This window comes from Melanotaenia boesemani, chromosome 11 (assembly GCF_017639745.1).
Source record: "Melanotaenia boesemani isolate fMelBoe1 chromosome 11, fMelBoe1.pri, whole genome shotgun sequence".
NCBI classification, from domain to species: Eukaryota; Metazoa; Chordata; class Actinopteri; order Atheriniformes; family Melanotaeniidae; genus Melanotaenia; species Melanotaenia boesemani.
The window spans coordinates 16,616,592-16,633,650 of record NC_055692.1 but is presented as its reverse complement, the minus strand read 5'-3'; the positions used below and the strand labels follow the sequence as shown (position 1 = coordinate 16,633,650).

Genomic DNA, 17,059 nt, shown 5'->3' with positions numbered 1-17,059 from the left:
TTTTTTCTTTCTGTGCTCAATCATCAAATTGCATCGAATAGCCACTGCAGCAAACATGAATCACCGCATTGAGCACAGCATATTAATATTGAATTCAGGGCTGTTACAGCAGAGACTTCCCAGTGAGACAGAAACATCTACAGGAGAACAATCAGACTCTCACTCTTTGAACTTAAAGCCGCTTTAATTCCTAGGCCAAAAGCCACAATAATACATTGTTAGTCATCCAGTCTGAGTGCATTTTGGTCTGTGGAAAAATAAAACACAATCAACAGCCTCCAGCTGGCGAACGTAGGGGCTCATTTACATGTGTGAAGGCAACATCATTGAAAGTCCTCGGTGTTGATGATTGATGAGATACAAGAGAATAATGTTTTGTGTTCATGTGAGTACATGCATTTTATACATATCTGTACATGTTACAGTGTTCTTTGATCAACGGCACCTCAGTGTTTAATACATAGAAACAGCTAAACTAGCTTCTGTGTAATGGATGACTGGGTGATTGATGGTCCACTCCCAAGCCAGAATCATTAGGCCTTCTTGGCCAATGCAGGTTGTTGTAATGTGATCTACAATCAAGAACATGTTCCTGTAATGCAGTAGGCATGACAGAAGTCAATGTAAGTACAGTATAATAAATTTGAAAGGGGTTGTGGAGTGGGGTTGTCTACTAATAAACTATATCTTGCATGAATGTTCTGCTGTGATTAGTGTATTACTCTATGAAGAGTGAATAAATGCTGTGGAGTGCTTTGCAAAAAGATTAATAGACACTATATGAACGCAAACCATTTACCATATTAGAAATATAAACATCTTACAGCTTGCTCAATCTCCCCATGCTCATCAACAGTGAAGATACTGATACTGTGTCAGTCTTCAAGGTGCTTCATGAACTTTAATAATAAAGTTGTATCAAATTGTGCAAGTTTTATACAAAACTTCAGAAACTGGGTTTGTGATTACCCGTTGTTTTCTGACTGATGAAGTACAGCTTCTGCATGGCAGAGACTAGAAACACACCACTGTGTCATCTACTCAAACACCATGCAAGTTTTATGTTTTGGTTCCAACTTGTGAGATATCAGTCTCTTGAGTCTGAGCTTCTATCCCTAAGCAACAGAGATGAGTGGAATTTTGTTTGTGATCCTACTGTATCAACACACACAACCTCCATTTCTTTTCAGAAGTAGATTAATTTGGATTATCCAAGGACTGCATTGTGAATGTCTTTCTGCAAATATTAAAAAAAAAATCCTTGATACGTTGTTTGTAACTTGTGTGAAGATACTTCCAAGTAGAAAATCTATTTAAAAAGTTTGTTCTTATCAACATACATCTTGTTGTTAATGCAGCAATAATAATAAGCAACATGATGAGTGTGTTATTGGAAGCAGTCCATGCAGCCTCACATTAAAATATGTAACAATGCTTTTCATAATTTTTAGTCGCCTTGAGTATTGTAACAGTTTTTACGGGTCTACCTAAAAAAATCAATTCTGCATCTGTTTCCTTTCAGCTGCCATTTTTAAACTTGATTATGTTTTAATAATGTTTTTATCTAATGTACTTTTTTTTCTTTTTCCTTTTTCTTTTGTTTTTAATGTTAAATTATGCTTCTTATTTTATGTTTCAATGTTTCTATATAGCACTTTGAATCACCCTGTTGTTGAATTGTGCTATACAAATAGACTTTCCTTGCAGGTAAGGAGCCCATCCCAGCCTTGACAGGTGAGAGGCAGGGTACACCCTGGACAGGTCACCAGTCCATCGCAGGGCTAACACAGACAGGGACAAACAACCATTCACACTCGCACTCACTCCAGGGAGAATTTAGAGTCATCAATTAACCTAACATGCATGCATGCAAACTCCACACAGAAAGGCCACTGCCCTCAAGGTTCAAACCTTCCCCCAGCAGAGATTTGAACCAGCGACCTTCTTGCTGTGAGGCTGCGGCCCATATAAATGAAACAATGATTTTTAAAGTATATAAAAAAAACTTGTTCAGACAGTATGAAACCATATATTTCATGTTGTGTCCATTTAGCTTCATTTAGTTAGTAATATACATCTTTTTTATGTCAGACCTGCAAAACACTCAAAAACTGTTGAGAGTGTAAAGTGTTTACCACTTTGTAATGTTGCAATTCCTTCTCAAAACACTTTAAAGCTTTTCACTGAAGATTATAGATGATGGAACATTTCAAGTGTTATTTTGTTTTTTTCTTGTATAACAGTGCAGGGTTGCCATTGTTGCATTTTTTTTTTCTTCTTATTTTCTACTGGGCCACATCTGGACTGCAGGAAGGTCAGTCCATTCCCAGTACCTTCTTCCTCAGGAGACCCTTGGAAAAGATGTTCCACATGAATATAGTATATCTGTTTTATTTTTTTTATATATTTTTCTGTGTGTTTGAACACAATGCATCCCAGATAAAAATCGCCTGTTGCATTGTTATTTGACTTCAGCATAGCCTTAAATCATCCCCATCTCAACATCTTTTGCTTTTTTTGTGGTATATGTTGCAAGTCTAAAATTCAGGAATGTTTATTCATAAATTAAATTAAGCTGAAGAATTTAAATATGACATTTTTTGAGTTTGAAATAAAATTAAAAGAAATGTATTTCCATATTTGTCTTTGTTTCATACAGTCCCACCATTTTCTGATTTAGGCTTAAACATTATTTTGAGTTAAAAAAGAAAAAAAGATATTGATTTATTATATTAACACCTACATCATATCTACATGCAACCGCATTTAGTGGATAGTTTGAGAAGCTTACTGTAGTGTTTGGATTTAACACACTCTGCAAGAGTTTTCCTTTCCAAGACTTTTTAGGTGTTTATTTATTTATTTTTTTTCTGCAGAGCATTTAGCTTGAGCTAAAGCTAAGCTGGCAGTCCGCGTCAGCAGGCAGTTTAGAGCTTAGCTGGAAGCAAATAGGAAGTCCAAAAAGAGAAAAGAAGGTGGAGGATTTGAGAAGAGGAACGGAGGCAGGATGATGAGTAAGTCCTGCAGGTGAAAGCCAGAGGTGTGGAGGACGGAGGAAATGGGTTGTAAAGGATAAAGGGTGTGTGTGTGTGGGGGGGGGGGTCTGTCACAGGTCATGTATTGTTAATGAAGATTTCTTAACCATTCAGATCTAGTTTCACTGCAGTGCAGTCTTGATGGGGACTGATGGGCAGATAGATGTGACAAGAGGATGCTCCCTGGGAAGCCACTCAATTTGATCCGGAAGTCAGCGGTTTTTGAATGTAACCCCACCTTTATTCTTCTTGAGAATAAAGGAAGGAAAGGAATGGCATTCTAACCATGGCTGAAGAAATAGAGGTGATCATAGATTCTAAATACTGTACAAACACCATAGAAGTGATTGAATTCTATGTATCCATTTTAGCAACATAAGATTATCTGCTGTAAACTGGTCGATAATTTGGATGTTCTGCAGGGATCAAATACAACTTCTAAATATTGTAGAAAAAGCAATAATTTCACCTTCTGTGACACCATTAATATTATATTTTAAGCTGTAAATCTAATTCTGCAGGATCAGGGGCTGCATAAAATCACTTGTTTTCAAACTAGACTTGAAAGAAATTAATTTAAAGAAAAACAGGATGTATTTGTAGAGATTATCCTCTACTCCACGTCTGAAGTTTAGTTTTTTAAAATGACAAAAAAAAAAAAAGTTTGTGTGTTGATGAGTGGTCCATTTAGCTTTCCTTACAATCCCTGCTGTCAATCACAGTAATTGCATATTTCCAGACAAAGAAAGCATAAAAAAATCTCACTAAAAATAAACACATTCAGAGAAAACTCTGTGTGACTCTTAGCTGCAGGGAAACATGAAAGAAAAATATAAATAAATAAATTAAGTTTCATTAGAAAATACAACATCTAACCAATACTGTACTACAAATGAACAGGAATCTGCATTATATATAGGTTTTTGGAAAACTGAAAAATGACATCTTTAGACCTTGAGATTACCTTGACAGCCACCAGTATCTTCTCCTGGTCAGGTGAGAGGTTGTAACACTCAGCCAGGAAGACTTTTCCAAAGGCTCCTTCCCCCAGCTCTCTCTTCAGCACGATGTTGTGTCTCTTTATATGCTGGACAACTGAAAGGTTGAAACAAAGAGAAAAAACTTTAATTTTCATCCATTTTGGTGGAAAAACACTGCAGATTACTCTTCACACAATTTTTTAAATGCTTTTCATGTCATCTGTGTGATTTTGTGAGTATACTGAGGAAGAATTTGACTAGCAATGGTATTAACACAAACACTGACAGACTGGGGTTTGAAGCATTAGTTTAATTATTTTTCATCATCCTAGTCATTTACAGTACATACTGACAGCTGGCCAGGAAACATCAGAGAACAAGATCTGAAGACAGTAAGTATATCTGCATTGTAATTTCCAACAACCCAGAGTTAAGTTAGTACCAAGGCTCACGTTTGGAGTTTGGAGGAGTATTGGAGGAACAAGTCAGAAATTCAACCCAGGAGACCTGAGTCTGAGATCTGACCCTGGATTTTAAAGAATATGCACTCTTTTATTTTTCTTTTTGCTAAATTCTCTCATTTTCAGTTACCGGTTGGTGAGAAGACGGGCTAAAGGACACCCCAAACAATGACAATATACCTATAATCAAGTGTCCTTGACAGTGACATCCCAGTAAAGCTAATTCCAACCTCATTGCATATTGTGTTTAGATGTCAAGAGACTTCGATTGAGATCTATCAGACCAACTTTCATTTAGAAAATCAACAATCCCAATATATGTGACAAACTGTAAATGAGAAGGGGCCATTTTGTGTCTTAATTTACACTGAATGTTTAGTTTTAGGCACTGAAACTCAACCATTCAGTTCTTGCCATGGCTCCGTCCCTAAAATACTAGACACTTAAGACTTATACCGTAAATCTGCTTCTGCCATTTAAATAGATTTAGTTTTTAATGCTTGTGCAATGTTACCTGTTGTAGTAAAGCTGGATCTTGTACGTTTTTGAAAGAAATCTTTAAAAAAAAGAAAATGATATAGTATTTGGTTATTGATGATAACCAAATATCTCAATTAACAGAAACAGCCAAGTTTTATCCAACTTCTAGCTATGCTATTTTCTATGACTATATTATGTTATAGCCTGTCCTCCTCTTTGTTTTACAGCAGCGTGTTCATGATAAGCTGCTGCAGTGCAGAATGTGAGTGTAGCCACATTTCTCTCCTTGTCCTTCTTCCATTTCACACAGGAAGACACAATCATAAATCCCTGGAGTGTAGTTGTAATTAACCCAGACTCTTTCACCGAGAATTTTCTCTGTGCATTATAAAGTAATGATAAGGTTTGAGGGCTCTTATGTAATGTGTGGCTGTTCTATAATTACATAGTTGGGGCAAGATTGGCTTAAACCACTACTCAAAATGTCACTGTTGTTAACCAGAAATGTAATCCATGGCTAAAATACCTAATTTAGATTATTGTGTTGTGTTTACTTTATACTTTTTAAGCACAAGTTAAAATGTGTTTCTTGTTTATTAGTACCTTTATTTATATTACACTTAATTATGTAAACCATATTTGTTTCTCTTTTCTTTTCTTTTCTTTCTTTTTTTTTGTTTTAACAAAAGCTTTGCTGCAGGAGTGGAGATTATGAAGATTATGTGTCTTAGTGTGCAGTTTTAGTTAAAATATGTGCACAAATGCATATACAGACTCACTCTTCAGACCTTTCTTTCTGTAGATTATCATTTCATACTATGTGCCTGAGGATTTATTTTCCTGTTTCTTTTATGTTATGATTTATGTACTGTTTTTACTATAGATGCTTAATATAATTCACAAATTCAATAATTTTGTAATACCATATGCTAATTTCATTCAGGTTTTCCTTGGATGTAAATTTGAGAATTGTGTCTGTTTGTTTCATGCATGTAATCGCTTCCTCCTGTATGCTCACACACAGCGGGATCAGAGTTGACAACCTTGCTTCCTGTTGCTAAGTAACTTGTGACTCCATGCCAGCTGATTTCAGGAAAATATGGCTTCTCACCATGTTTATGACACAAGGTTTAATTCCACAGAAGGATTAACACCACAATGCTCTTCCTTAAAGTTAAACCACACAAATACTCACAAACACAAATACACAGAGAAGACACCAAGAGCTGGGATTTATGTGTGATGTCATTAAGTGGTGCATTTGAAGAAAAGCTGTCCACATTTAGAATATCACATTAAAGACCAACAGAAGTAGATGCATCGATCTACACTGTAAGTTGCTGAGGTCCAACATAACCCAATATTACAGACAGATATAGAGATAGAAGGAGAAAATTTGAGATATTTGAGATGCTGCATTCAGACATATAAGGACATATAGAATGCTAAATTAAGTAGTTAGAGGGTCACATTTTATTCTGTTATTATTATTTTTATTATTATTATTTTTATTAAGATTTGACTAAGTACCCAGCACCTAACAAACTGTTGGTTATTTACAGCAAATCCAATCCGGAGGCAGTCTTTTTTTCCTCACTGTGAACATGAAGATGGAGTTCTGTCTTCCTACTTCTGAGGTATTCTGAATGCAGCATAAGAAGGTGCAAGCAAACAAACCCACCATGGGATATTTACATCTGTTTGATGAGTATATTTAATAGGGCTGAAACGATTAGTCGACGTTGTCAACAATAGCCAACAATAAAAACAGTCGACAACGGAAAAAAAAAAAAAACCTACAGAGTGAGACATCTTCTGATCCTATCTCTGCTGAGTGTTGCACATGCACAATAAAATCCGCCAGGGGAAAAATATGGTGGCTGACCATGGAACAAAATGGCGGTAGAGGACATTAAAAGTCTGGGGTAACTTCACGTTAAACTTACAAAATAAATTAAATACATATGAGATTTGTAAAGCGGACCTTGTGTACCACAGAAGTACGTCTGCAATGCTCGAACATTTAAAGAGGAGGCATGTCAGACTTGCATAACAACCTCATGCAAGATTTAAAAGCTGAAAGTGAAATAAGAGCCATTTAATACTTATGAGATACAGAATCCGATTGGTTGACTAGTCGTTTCAGTAGTCGATGACTAATCTACTATCAGAATAATCATTAGTTGCAGCCCTAATATTTAATCTGTGTAAGTATGTAACTATTACAACTAATAACTCTAAACAAAAACAACTTCAATGCACTAGATTTGTTTCATTTTGTGGTGTAAAGCAAAAAAGAAAAACTCAAGGTTTTTTTTTTATTTAGGTCAAACAGCCAATAAGGTATTGAGCTGAAATTATAGTGGAATTCCACTGACTTTTTAACATTTAGATTTTAGTTACTTACAAAGCTGTTCTTGGTTTGCTCCTACATTACTTACAGACCTACATCAGAAAAAACCAGAAAGTTCTTGTGTTTGCACCAAGCTCATTCTTACTCATTGTACATTATGGATTAGGAGGAAGAGTGTTTTAAACATGCTGCTCCCTTTACTTGGCAACAGACGCTCATAACCCTTTGGCACCCGCCGGGCATCAGCACAGTTTCAATGTTGTGCTTAAATATGCACCCCTGCCATGAAAAGCAGGGGTGCTTATTCTGGCATGCCCCTCTGCCAGAATATGCACCCCCCTGGTAAATTTCTTTTTCCAGTTTACATTATTTACATTATTGGACTGCACATCCTAGGAAACTAGTTTACAATTGTAAATAAAACTTTCAACTTTTCAGTCCAAGTTTGGGTTATGTCAAGTCCAATGTTCTCCGGTCATTTCCAAATACAGATATGAAATAAGTTCTCACCAACAGCTTTCCAGATATGTTTAATGTATTTGGAAAACACATTAATCATAATCATTATGTTGATTAGAAAGAAAAAAAAACATGTTTGAAACCTGCTGTGTTTCTTTTTACTGTTGGAGAACAGTAGCATGTTAACACAAAGCCTATAGTGACTTCTAGGGTGAATAAGGGGTGTTTTAGTGTGGCTACAGTCAAGGGTGTGTATTGATTGCATTTTCAAATATATTGCTAATGGTATTCAGTGTTTATCTTAATAACAGCAGTAACAGGTCAAAGATCACCCATAATTCTCCATGCAACAGCAACACACAAAGCCAAAGCCCCAAAAGACAACCACCCTGCCATTTAACTAGCTAATTACCTCACCGCACCATTTCCTCCTACGGTTGTATAATAAGCATTCATCCATGAAAACGCCTCGCACCACTTCTGCTTAATTAACACCCTCAAATGGCAAATAGAGTGCAAACCAATGCTTCCCTTATTGCTTTCTTCCCCTTTGGCAGGAAAATTTGTTGGCTCTCCTAGCTGTCCCTGTAGTTATTTATTTTATTTTTTATTTATTTATTGTGGATATAAGATGTGTCATTGCATTACATTGCATCTTACATCATTGTTGTGACTAGCATGCTTTCTAAAATAGATTTTATTCTTATGTCTATCTGTTGTGAATTTAGCTGTCTAGTCAGCAAAGTGTGCACGTATTAATCCACTTTATGTTCATGATTAAGCTGCAACATGCTTAATTAAGATTTTATGTTCAATAGATTTTTCAAATGCTCAAATGTTTTCCCTAATACTTGTTTTCATTTTCCCCTCATTTAGCATCTCTTCGTCCATTCTCATTATCATACTCCCACTTCTTTAATTTATATCTTTGCACCATTACTTATTTATCTAAACTGCCCCCCGCTGATAAACCAGTGATTAAAAATCTGTTTTTTATAAGCCTCTCTTAACACAAGTTCTTCCTTCACTGTGTTGCACCATTAATCTTTTTTTACATCAAATGTTTATGATAGGACTTACCACACCAACATTAACAGGAATATTAATTTAATAATTAATTAATAATATATTTAAATTTTTTTTTCTTCAGATATCTCCACATTTCCCCAACGAACCACTTTGCACACCAGCCCTATTCTCTTCAATCAGCACCTTACAAACAACTAAAAATGGATGTCTTGGGATGCAATTGCTGCCTATTTGCCATCTGCCCCTTCTTCTTCTCCTCCTTAAATCATCTGACCAAAATCTCTCCATCACCCTGTGTGCAGATGTAAAACAGCTTGAACAGCTTGGAAATGGTGCCTTTCTGGAACCAATCCATGCAGTAGGTCAAATACACAATTATGTTTGACAAGGGCTTTGAGAGGAGGACAACCAGTAACAACAAACTTCTCCACTCTGACTTTCCCTTTTGTTTTCCACTGTCACACATGCCCTCTCGTCATAAGGTGTGACTGCTAGTGAGCTAAATTTTCACAAGTGTGTAAGTGTGTGTGCAAGTGTTGAAGTGTAAAGACAGTGTACATGTGTTTACTTATGTAGAACATTTTCCAGAACAACGCTAATCCCCATTCCCTGGTTACACCAAAATATAAACCCCATGAGATCTGCTTGGATAGCTGTTGTAGAAGAATTGAGTAATGCTGTATTACAAATAAAATGAAGGGGGTAGTGTAATAAGTCGAAGATAAAGAGAATAAACAGAGGCAGGTCCATGTTTTAGTTAAATGATATCTGGGAACAAAGAAGTTAGTATCTGGAAATGAAATGAAAAATACTTTATTTATCCAAAGGGAAATAGATTTTTTTTCTAAACTGCAAAAACAGAAGCATTAGCATAAGCATTAGGACTACATTAGACAGACTTACACATTCTAGATATTCAGTAAGCCAATTTTTATTATCTTGACTCAATCTGTTTAAACTGGTGTTATTTGAGAAATACTTTTAGAACATGTTAGTATAAACTTTAAAGGCATTATGAACACGGATATGATCTGCAGTACTGGAGACTGCTGGCTAAGGGCTGCACTATCAGAATCTACATGTTTCACAACAGTCACTTCATAGAGTAAATTATTAAAAGTAAGAGTAAAAAAAAAAGTTCACACTATGTTGGGAATCCTGACCAAAAAGTACCAGCAGTGATGGCTGAGGCCTTCAAACTGAAATGTGGCTAGAAGTCGTATCTTACCACATGGTTGAGTTGTAGGTCAATTGTAAAAAGATAAAGTTAAATAGCTAAAAGGTCATCCTGACTGACACTAAATGACATTCCTATTGTTTATTATTCTGTCTTTACTTCCTGCAGGTTGGATCATGGTTGCAGAACTTGAAAGCCTCTTGTAAATTTTAAAAAGTATCAAATGATCAAAGTTATCAAAGCTATGTTTTATATTTGATGTCAAACACTTAATCAGTTATTGATTGGCAGCTTTGTTTACTATGGATAGGGATATTGTCAAAATGTTTCCTGGACAGTTATGTCATCTTGTAGGGGAATAGAAATAATTTAATGTGTACTGTTGTTGAGGATATACAGTTACTCTTCCTTAGCTAGGCTATTTTTCATTTAGATTTTGCACTCTACAAATAAAGCTGAATTGAATTTAATTAACTTTAATAGTTTTCCATATCCACAGAAAGAGTTTTATCTTTCTTTTCTTTCTTTTTTTTCAGCATATTACACATATTCAGCTTAAGCTATAGATAAAATATCCAAACCAGAAGCACTCATAGAGCACAGACCTCCCCCAAGCCATAGAATCACTCGTCTCACCCAGTACCCCACCAGATCCAGAATATTAACATGATTTGGATCAAACATGTCGGATTACAACATCTCTCATGTAAGCAAAGAATCCTTTAAAAAAAACTTCCTGGATGCAGACTATGATCCGGATCACCCCCAAAATCTAATCACTTATTCCTTTATTCCATTTCTGACATTTCCTGAAAATCTGTCCATAATTTTTTGAGTCATGTTGCTAACAGACAGCCACTGAAAACATAATAATAATAAAAAAAAATTACAGAAGCAGAATAATGAATGCAGAATAAGCTTTGGCTATGTTCCACTGAGGAAACTCAGATAGAGGAGAAATGATCAACTCCTCTTACTACAATAGGGCAAGTTAGCAGCAGACATCCTTGCTAAGTTGCCAAGCAGTATTTATCTGGAGCTGCAACCAGAAGATGGGCTGTTGTGGTATAACATTTTGAACGTTGCTTTACTGAATGCATGGGTCCTCCACCAAAGCTGCACCAATACTAGAATGACCCAGCATGTGTTCATTACTGAGCTGTAGATGTGTAATACAATAATCAATATCAGTTGACATCCAGCACTCTCTTTCCTTACTTTAGCATTAAAGCATAATTTAATTTAATTTAATTTAATTTAACTTCATTTTGTTATATGTTAGCTAATAGGTGAATGTTATGAGGTAGTAAGTATTTGACATTTTCTATTTGAAATGCAAGCCCAAAGTAATCCCACAATCAATTATTTATTTATTAATTTTTTTATTGAAGCTTTGTTTACTTTTGAATGATAAAAAAGATTTAAAGGAGGGGAAAAAATTGGCCTCTGTAAATTCCACATTTATCATTTTTATGCTGAGTCAGCACAGTGTCAAAATGACCCCCTCTGGCGGTTCTAGGGGGTACTGGAATGTTGGCGGTTCTAATGTTACAATAAAAAATAAATAAAAAAATCCTGGATCCAGGTAGTAATCTTGAACACCCCGAAATCTAATCAGTTGTTCATTATGCCAGTAATGAGATTTCCTAAAAACATTTATCAAAATCCGTCCATTAATTTTTGAGTTATGTACCTAACAGATAGACGAATGTATGCTGCCGAAAACATAACCTCCAGCTTTGTGGAGGTCATAACTGAAAACAGATGAAAAACATAGTTTTCTTTAAAGTTTTTTCTTTAACATCCTGCTCGTGTACACAGAAACAAACTGACTGCATGCACATCAGGAACTGGGGAATCATAAACACAGTAGTAATGCATGTATTTTACTGTTTAATAATGTATGGCTATGCTCTCCACCAATCCTGTGTCCTCTGATTTAGTATTGTTGGTGAGGTTATCACTTTAGAAGAAAGGTGCACCACTAAAGCTGTGCAACAGAGTCAAGATTTTCCATGATTACATGCAGATCCATAATCTCTACACAGTAATCGTTGCTTCATTAATGCCAGAAAGGGGCCTTTGTAATCATTTAAATAGTAATGTGTGTAGACTACGTATTAGACAAGCTGGTTGAAGCCATGATCAACCTAGTGCCACTTTCTCAAACTGCCTCTATCAAAAGCTTTTGTACCAGTGTGAAAAGGCAAGATTGCTAAATAATCAGCAAGGTACCTTTTCAGTATTTATGTTGCCTGTCTGTGACTCAAAGAAGCACACAGAATAATGATTGTAATAGCTGTAATATTTCTAAAAAATACACATGCAGGCCCATACGCATACACCATAGTATGTTATTGACTTCTATTGATCCTTGGTGCTTTCATTCTTGTCTTTGGGCTGTAAATCATGGTCAGTCTTTCAGTTATATTGAAGGACTGGAGAGGTCAACCTCCAGTTCCCCATTAGTATACCTCCTAAACCTAACTCTCAACAGAAAGACACACACATACACAGTTCCATAATTTATTACCATACAAGGCCAAAGCCAGGAGAGGCTTTTATTACTTGCCAATAATCATAATGTCATGTTGATGGAGCAGGTAAATATCCTTGTGTGTTCTCTGTCTATTTGTCTGTTGCTATCTCTCTCCTTCTGTTCTCCCTGAGTTTCTTTCTCTTCTCAGTTTTTTTTCTCCTCTTCTTCACTCTTTTTTCACCACTGTCTCTTTGCTTGGCTTTCTGTTACCTATATTTCCACAGGAATTAAAAACTCTAAGGCCACCATCTTTACAGGGAAGAAGGAAAGATGGCAGTTTCAGTGTGCCACACATTCTGTTGTTTACTTCTGAAATTACACTAAAATAAAGCTGCCATGCAAGTATTTGTTGTAGATAAAGAATTTTTATCTTATTTTCTACTTACATGTGTCAGTCTTGAGCAGGCTGTTGGTGCTCCTGAAATACTGAGGGTTTTCTATCACCGGGATCTTGGTCATGCCAATGATGACTGCATCAGGGCCCATCTCTGAGGAGGAGGGAGTGTTGCTGCCGTTGGAGACATGGTGAAGAGGAGAAGCTGAGTCATCATCATTGCTGATCACTGAAGATGGTCCTGAGGGAACAGGATGACTTGATTAAACACTGTGAGATAGACAAACACTGAGCTCAACAACTCAAGAAATGTTATTCAACTACTGAAAGGTTAGTGACAGTGAAGAAAAGAAACATGTTTCTAAAGTCATGATGAGGTGGGACTGAGTATCAAACAGACATCTACAGTCCTACCCAATTCAGATAATAACTGTTAGGGTATTTGAGAAAGTAATCAGGATTTCAACTTCTCTTTCAAGATTTGCTGCTTTGCTAATACAACTACTCCATTTTGACCATACAAACAAATCCACAGTGTTAGGGCCGTCACTCATTGATGACACCTGAGGCCTATTCTCCATGCAAATGTCAGCTGGCAGTTGCCTGTTTGGAGTGGCTATCCAAAGCACACCTTCGGCTCCTTCCCTCTGATTGGTCACCTCCCCGCCAATCCCTGCACTGATCGCCAGCATCCCGGAAATAAAAGATTGCTGTATTTGCTCAGTCAGGGGGGAGAAATTGTGTGATGGTTTGCCCTCGGCTTGTTGGACTTTGTGGTGGCTTTGTGACTTAGTGTTTTGCTGTGTCTCAGTGGTGGTAACTTTGGCCTTTGTAATACTTAGGGATTTTGGTAGTGTTAAAACTACTCGTTTTGTGTTTGGTTTTGGCAAGTTATTAGAACCCAGCTCTTTGTGTTCTGTTGGGTTTTGCATAAGCTTTTAGTTAATTTTCCCTATTTTCAGATTAGGCTAGCTAAGTTGAGCACCATTTGTTTTACGTCTTTCTTATATTATTGGGACTGCTACTCATTTGTTTACTCATTTGTTTCTAGTCTTTTGGTTTTCCCTTTTGAACATTCTGGAGTTTGGTTTATCTGGCTGGACTTTAAGTTAAGCATTTGAGCTCTAGTGGTTGTAATTCTGGATTTTCTTTAAGCAGTCCCACTAACCCCAACACTGGCTGTTTACCACCCTTGTAGGCGTCCTATGTTTCTGTTCTTAACAATAAAAACTGCTTGTTCATATACTTTCATCTGCTCTCTTCACATTTCTTCTGTTGCACCCATCATACCCCTATGCTGGGTTGTAACACACAGGTTTGTTTTCTCAAAATAGGGATTGGCATCTGCATCATTCTCAGGTTTTACCTGTCTGCAGTGGCCATTATTTTTTCTGCTCTGAAAACATTTCCCCCTTGAATGTTTTCAGTTGTTTTTTGTTTTTATTTTAACAAGCACTAGTCCATATCTATATAAGCTTGTGATGACAAACTTTATTGAAACTCTGATTTAGTCTCCAAGCCAACACAACAGACTTCACTCTAAAACCCCATGACTGCACCTCCCATAATTAGTCAGATACAACCACACCTAATATTATTGGTTAGGTGGAGGTGCATTCTTTGAGAAACAGTATCGGTTAACAGCATGGCAGGAGGAAGACTTAAACCTGCCTTGACAATATAACTGGACAGAGAAAATATGAATGAGAAGAAACTTTTTTTGGCTAATGCAAATGGTTAAATGTAGTAAACAGCTGGCAAAACCCTTTAGGTGTCAGATTGGAAGGCTGAGCTGGGAGAATCCTTCTGCCATGTGTACTTTAATAGCACTTGTTGCTTTCATGTTGTAGCTTGATGAAGTAAATGAATGATAAAGTAAAGGAAAGACAGCTCTCAGTATTTATCTTTCCAAAGCTGAGGAGATTAATGTATTCCATCAAAAAGACAAATAACAATGATTGAGACGGAGTAAAAACCAAGAAGAAAAAAATCAATATTCAGAAATCTGTCACTAAATATTAAAATGCATGAATTCCTACTGTGTGCATAAATAAAGTTAAGAAAAAATAAAGCAGCAATAAAATAAAGCCACTGAAAACAGTATACGGGCAAAATGGCATGAGTCAAATACCAAGTCCAACTCTGTTAGAGAAAAATGGTTTGTTTGGCAAGAGAATAAAGGTTTGATGAGCTTCTAATTAACACAATAAAAACAGTGTATAAAGTAGGTCAGCAACAGTAAACGTCAATGACATTACTGCTGATTTTTCTGCATATACAGACTGGAAATCAAAACAAACATCTGTCTTTTTTTTAACATCACACAATGTCACTAAATAGCCACTTCATTTGCAAGTTCTTTCTGACACCCTAATGCTCTCTCTCATTTTTTATGATGCCTTAAACCTTCACCTGTCACTGCTTAATATGTATAAACTGAAATAACCGACTTTCTTTTCTTCATGTTGCAGTATAAGAATGTAAAAAAATATTTGTATAATGAAGCAGTGCTGGTCACTATAAATGGTCCTCAAGGTGAAACTGGCAATGAAGTGAGAGCCCACTTGTTCTGACTCAAAATGAAGACTGTGGAAGAAAGGAACAAATGCTAAATTCATAAGCCATTTTCCTCTAATTATCCAGGTTCAGGTCATGGAAGCTTATCACAGCAGCTGGATAGCTCTGTTGGCAGAGCACCGCTCTCCCATGCGAGAGACCAGAGTTCGATTTCCCCCAGGGAATGAATATTAACAGCTTCCAGTTGGGTCCTTCGGCAAGACCCTTAACGCTACGGTCTAACCACTGTAGGTCGCTTTGGATAAAAGCGTCTGCTAAGTGACTGTAATGTAATCAAAGTGTTCCCAAGCTAGCTAAAAGATATGGTCTCGCCACTGTGTTGACATCCTTGAAACATCCACCTCACACTCTTGATGCAGGCTGCTCTCATGAAGGGTTTATGTTATTTCTTACAGAAAATAAAGCACAGATATTCGTACATTCGTACAAATTCTGAGCCAATCAGTGTCCAAGTCACTGGAGGTGCTTGTGTTATGTGCAGGACATTTCTGGTTCTGAAACAATAACAAAAGATGCAAAGAATGCAGAAAGGTTTTTTATTTATTTATTTTTTTTAATATGATAATTTTACTGATTAACATTGGTAGGCTACACTATTAAAATTTTGTTCTCTAATGGCATCGTTTCTATGCATAGATGTGTTTTTTTTACGTCATCAGATCATTTTGAATAAAACCTGATGATTGACTGTTGGATTTTTTTTTACCCCAGATAAGTGGAAGAAAATGGATGGGTGGATAGATTTAAGCTGTAAATTGACAAACCTTAAACACACACACAACACACAGGTGCACTGATCTCATGTGTTACTGGAAATACATAGCAAATCCATGAAATATGCATACATTTTTGATGATATTCTTTGAACAGATAATGACAATATGTTGCTTAATGATACCAGTTTGTCATGTTGGTTTGGTGTACAAGAGCCCTTGAACAGTGAAGAGGTGCGGCAGCTCTGCAAACACCTACTAGGCCTGGGAATACAATAGGGAACCATTCATTTTGTTACAGAAGTTTTTCCATGCAAGGTCACTTTTCACTCTCATAATTTAAATGTTAGTGGGTTACAACTTATACACTCTTTGTTTATTGTGTTGTTTTGCTTTTCATCAGCAAGCACATGCAGATCTCTCTCCTCTTTCAGCTGACAACTGAACGAGACACGAGCAGTAACACAAAATGTCCTAATAACAACCAGCAATGTGTGCAAATGATCTTAATCACTCAGGTACATAAAGAGGTTTGTAAATTACTCCTTTGAGTTATTTTCCCTCAAGAACAGCAATAAAAGCTGGTGAGTAAATGTATAAGTCATGCTTCTAGCTCTGTGAGGTCATCTTATTTATGCATTTACTCTGTCAGGGGTGTGAGCAGTAAGATGTGTTTCCATATACTCTAAGGGAGCATAATTAGAGGCAACCATCCAGTCTTTCACCAGGCCTTCAGCCTGGTGTTAGCTGAAGAAAAATAATACCAGAGACAAGCAACAGCATGGGTTTCATTATAGAACAGAGAATTGCTTTGACACTTTCACACACACACACACACACACACACACACACACACACACACACACACACACACACACACACACACACACACACACACACACACACACACACACACATACAG

The 17,059-nt window shown here is 36.5% G+C and overlaps 1 protein-coding gene across 9 annotated transcripts in view; it reads right to left on the bottom strand.

Moving 5' to 3' along the window:
* Positions 1 to 17,059, bottom strand: part of ntrk2a (neurotrophic tyrosine kinase, receptor, type 2a) — a 98,182-nt gene that overhangs the window by 17,627 nt on the left and 63,496 nt on the right. For all 9 annotated transcript variants that reach the window (XM_041999443.1, XM_041999445.1, XM_041999444.1 and 6 more), the window contains 2 exons: positions 12,900 to 13,088; positions 4,000 to 4,130 (listed from right to left, as the gene is read on the bottom strand). In XM_041999443.1, the coding sequence (XP_041855377.1) occupies positions 4,000 to 4,130; positions 12,900 to 13,088 (320 nt within the window). The remainder of the gene's footprint in view (positions 1 to 3,999; positions 4,131 to 12,899; positions 13,089 to 17,059) is intronic.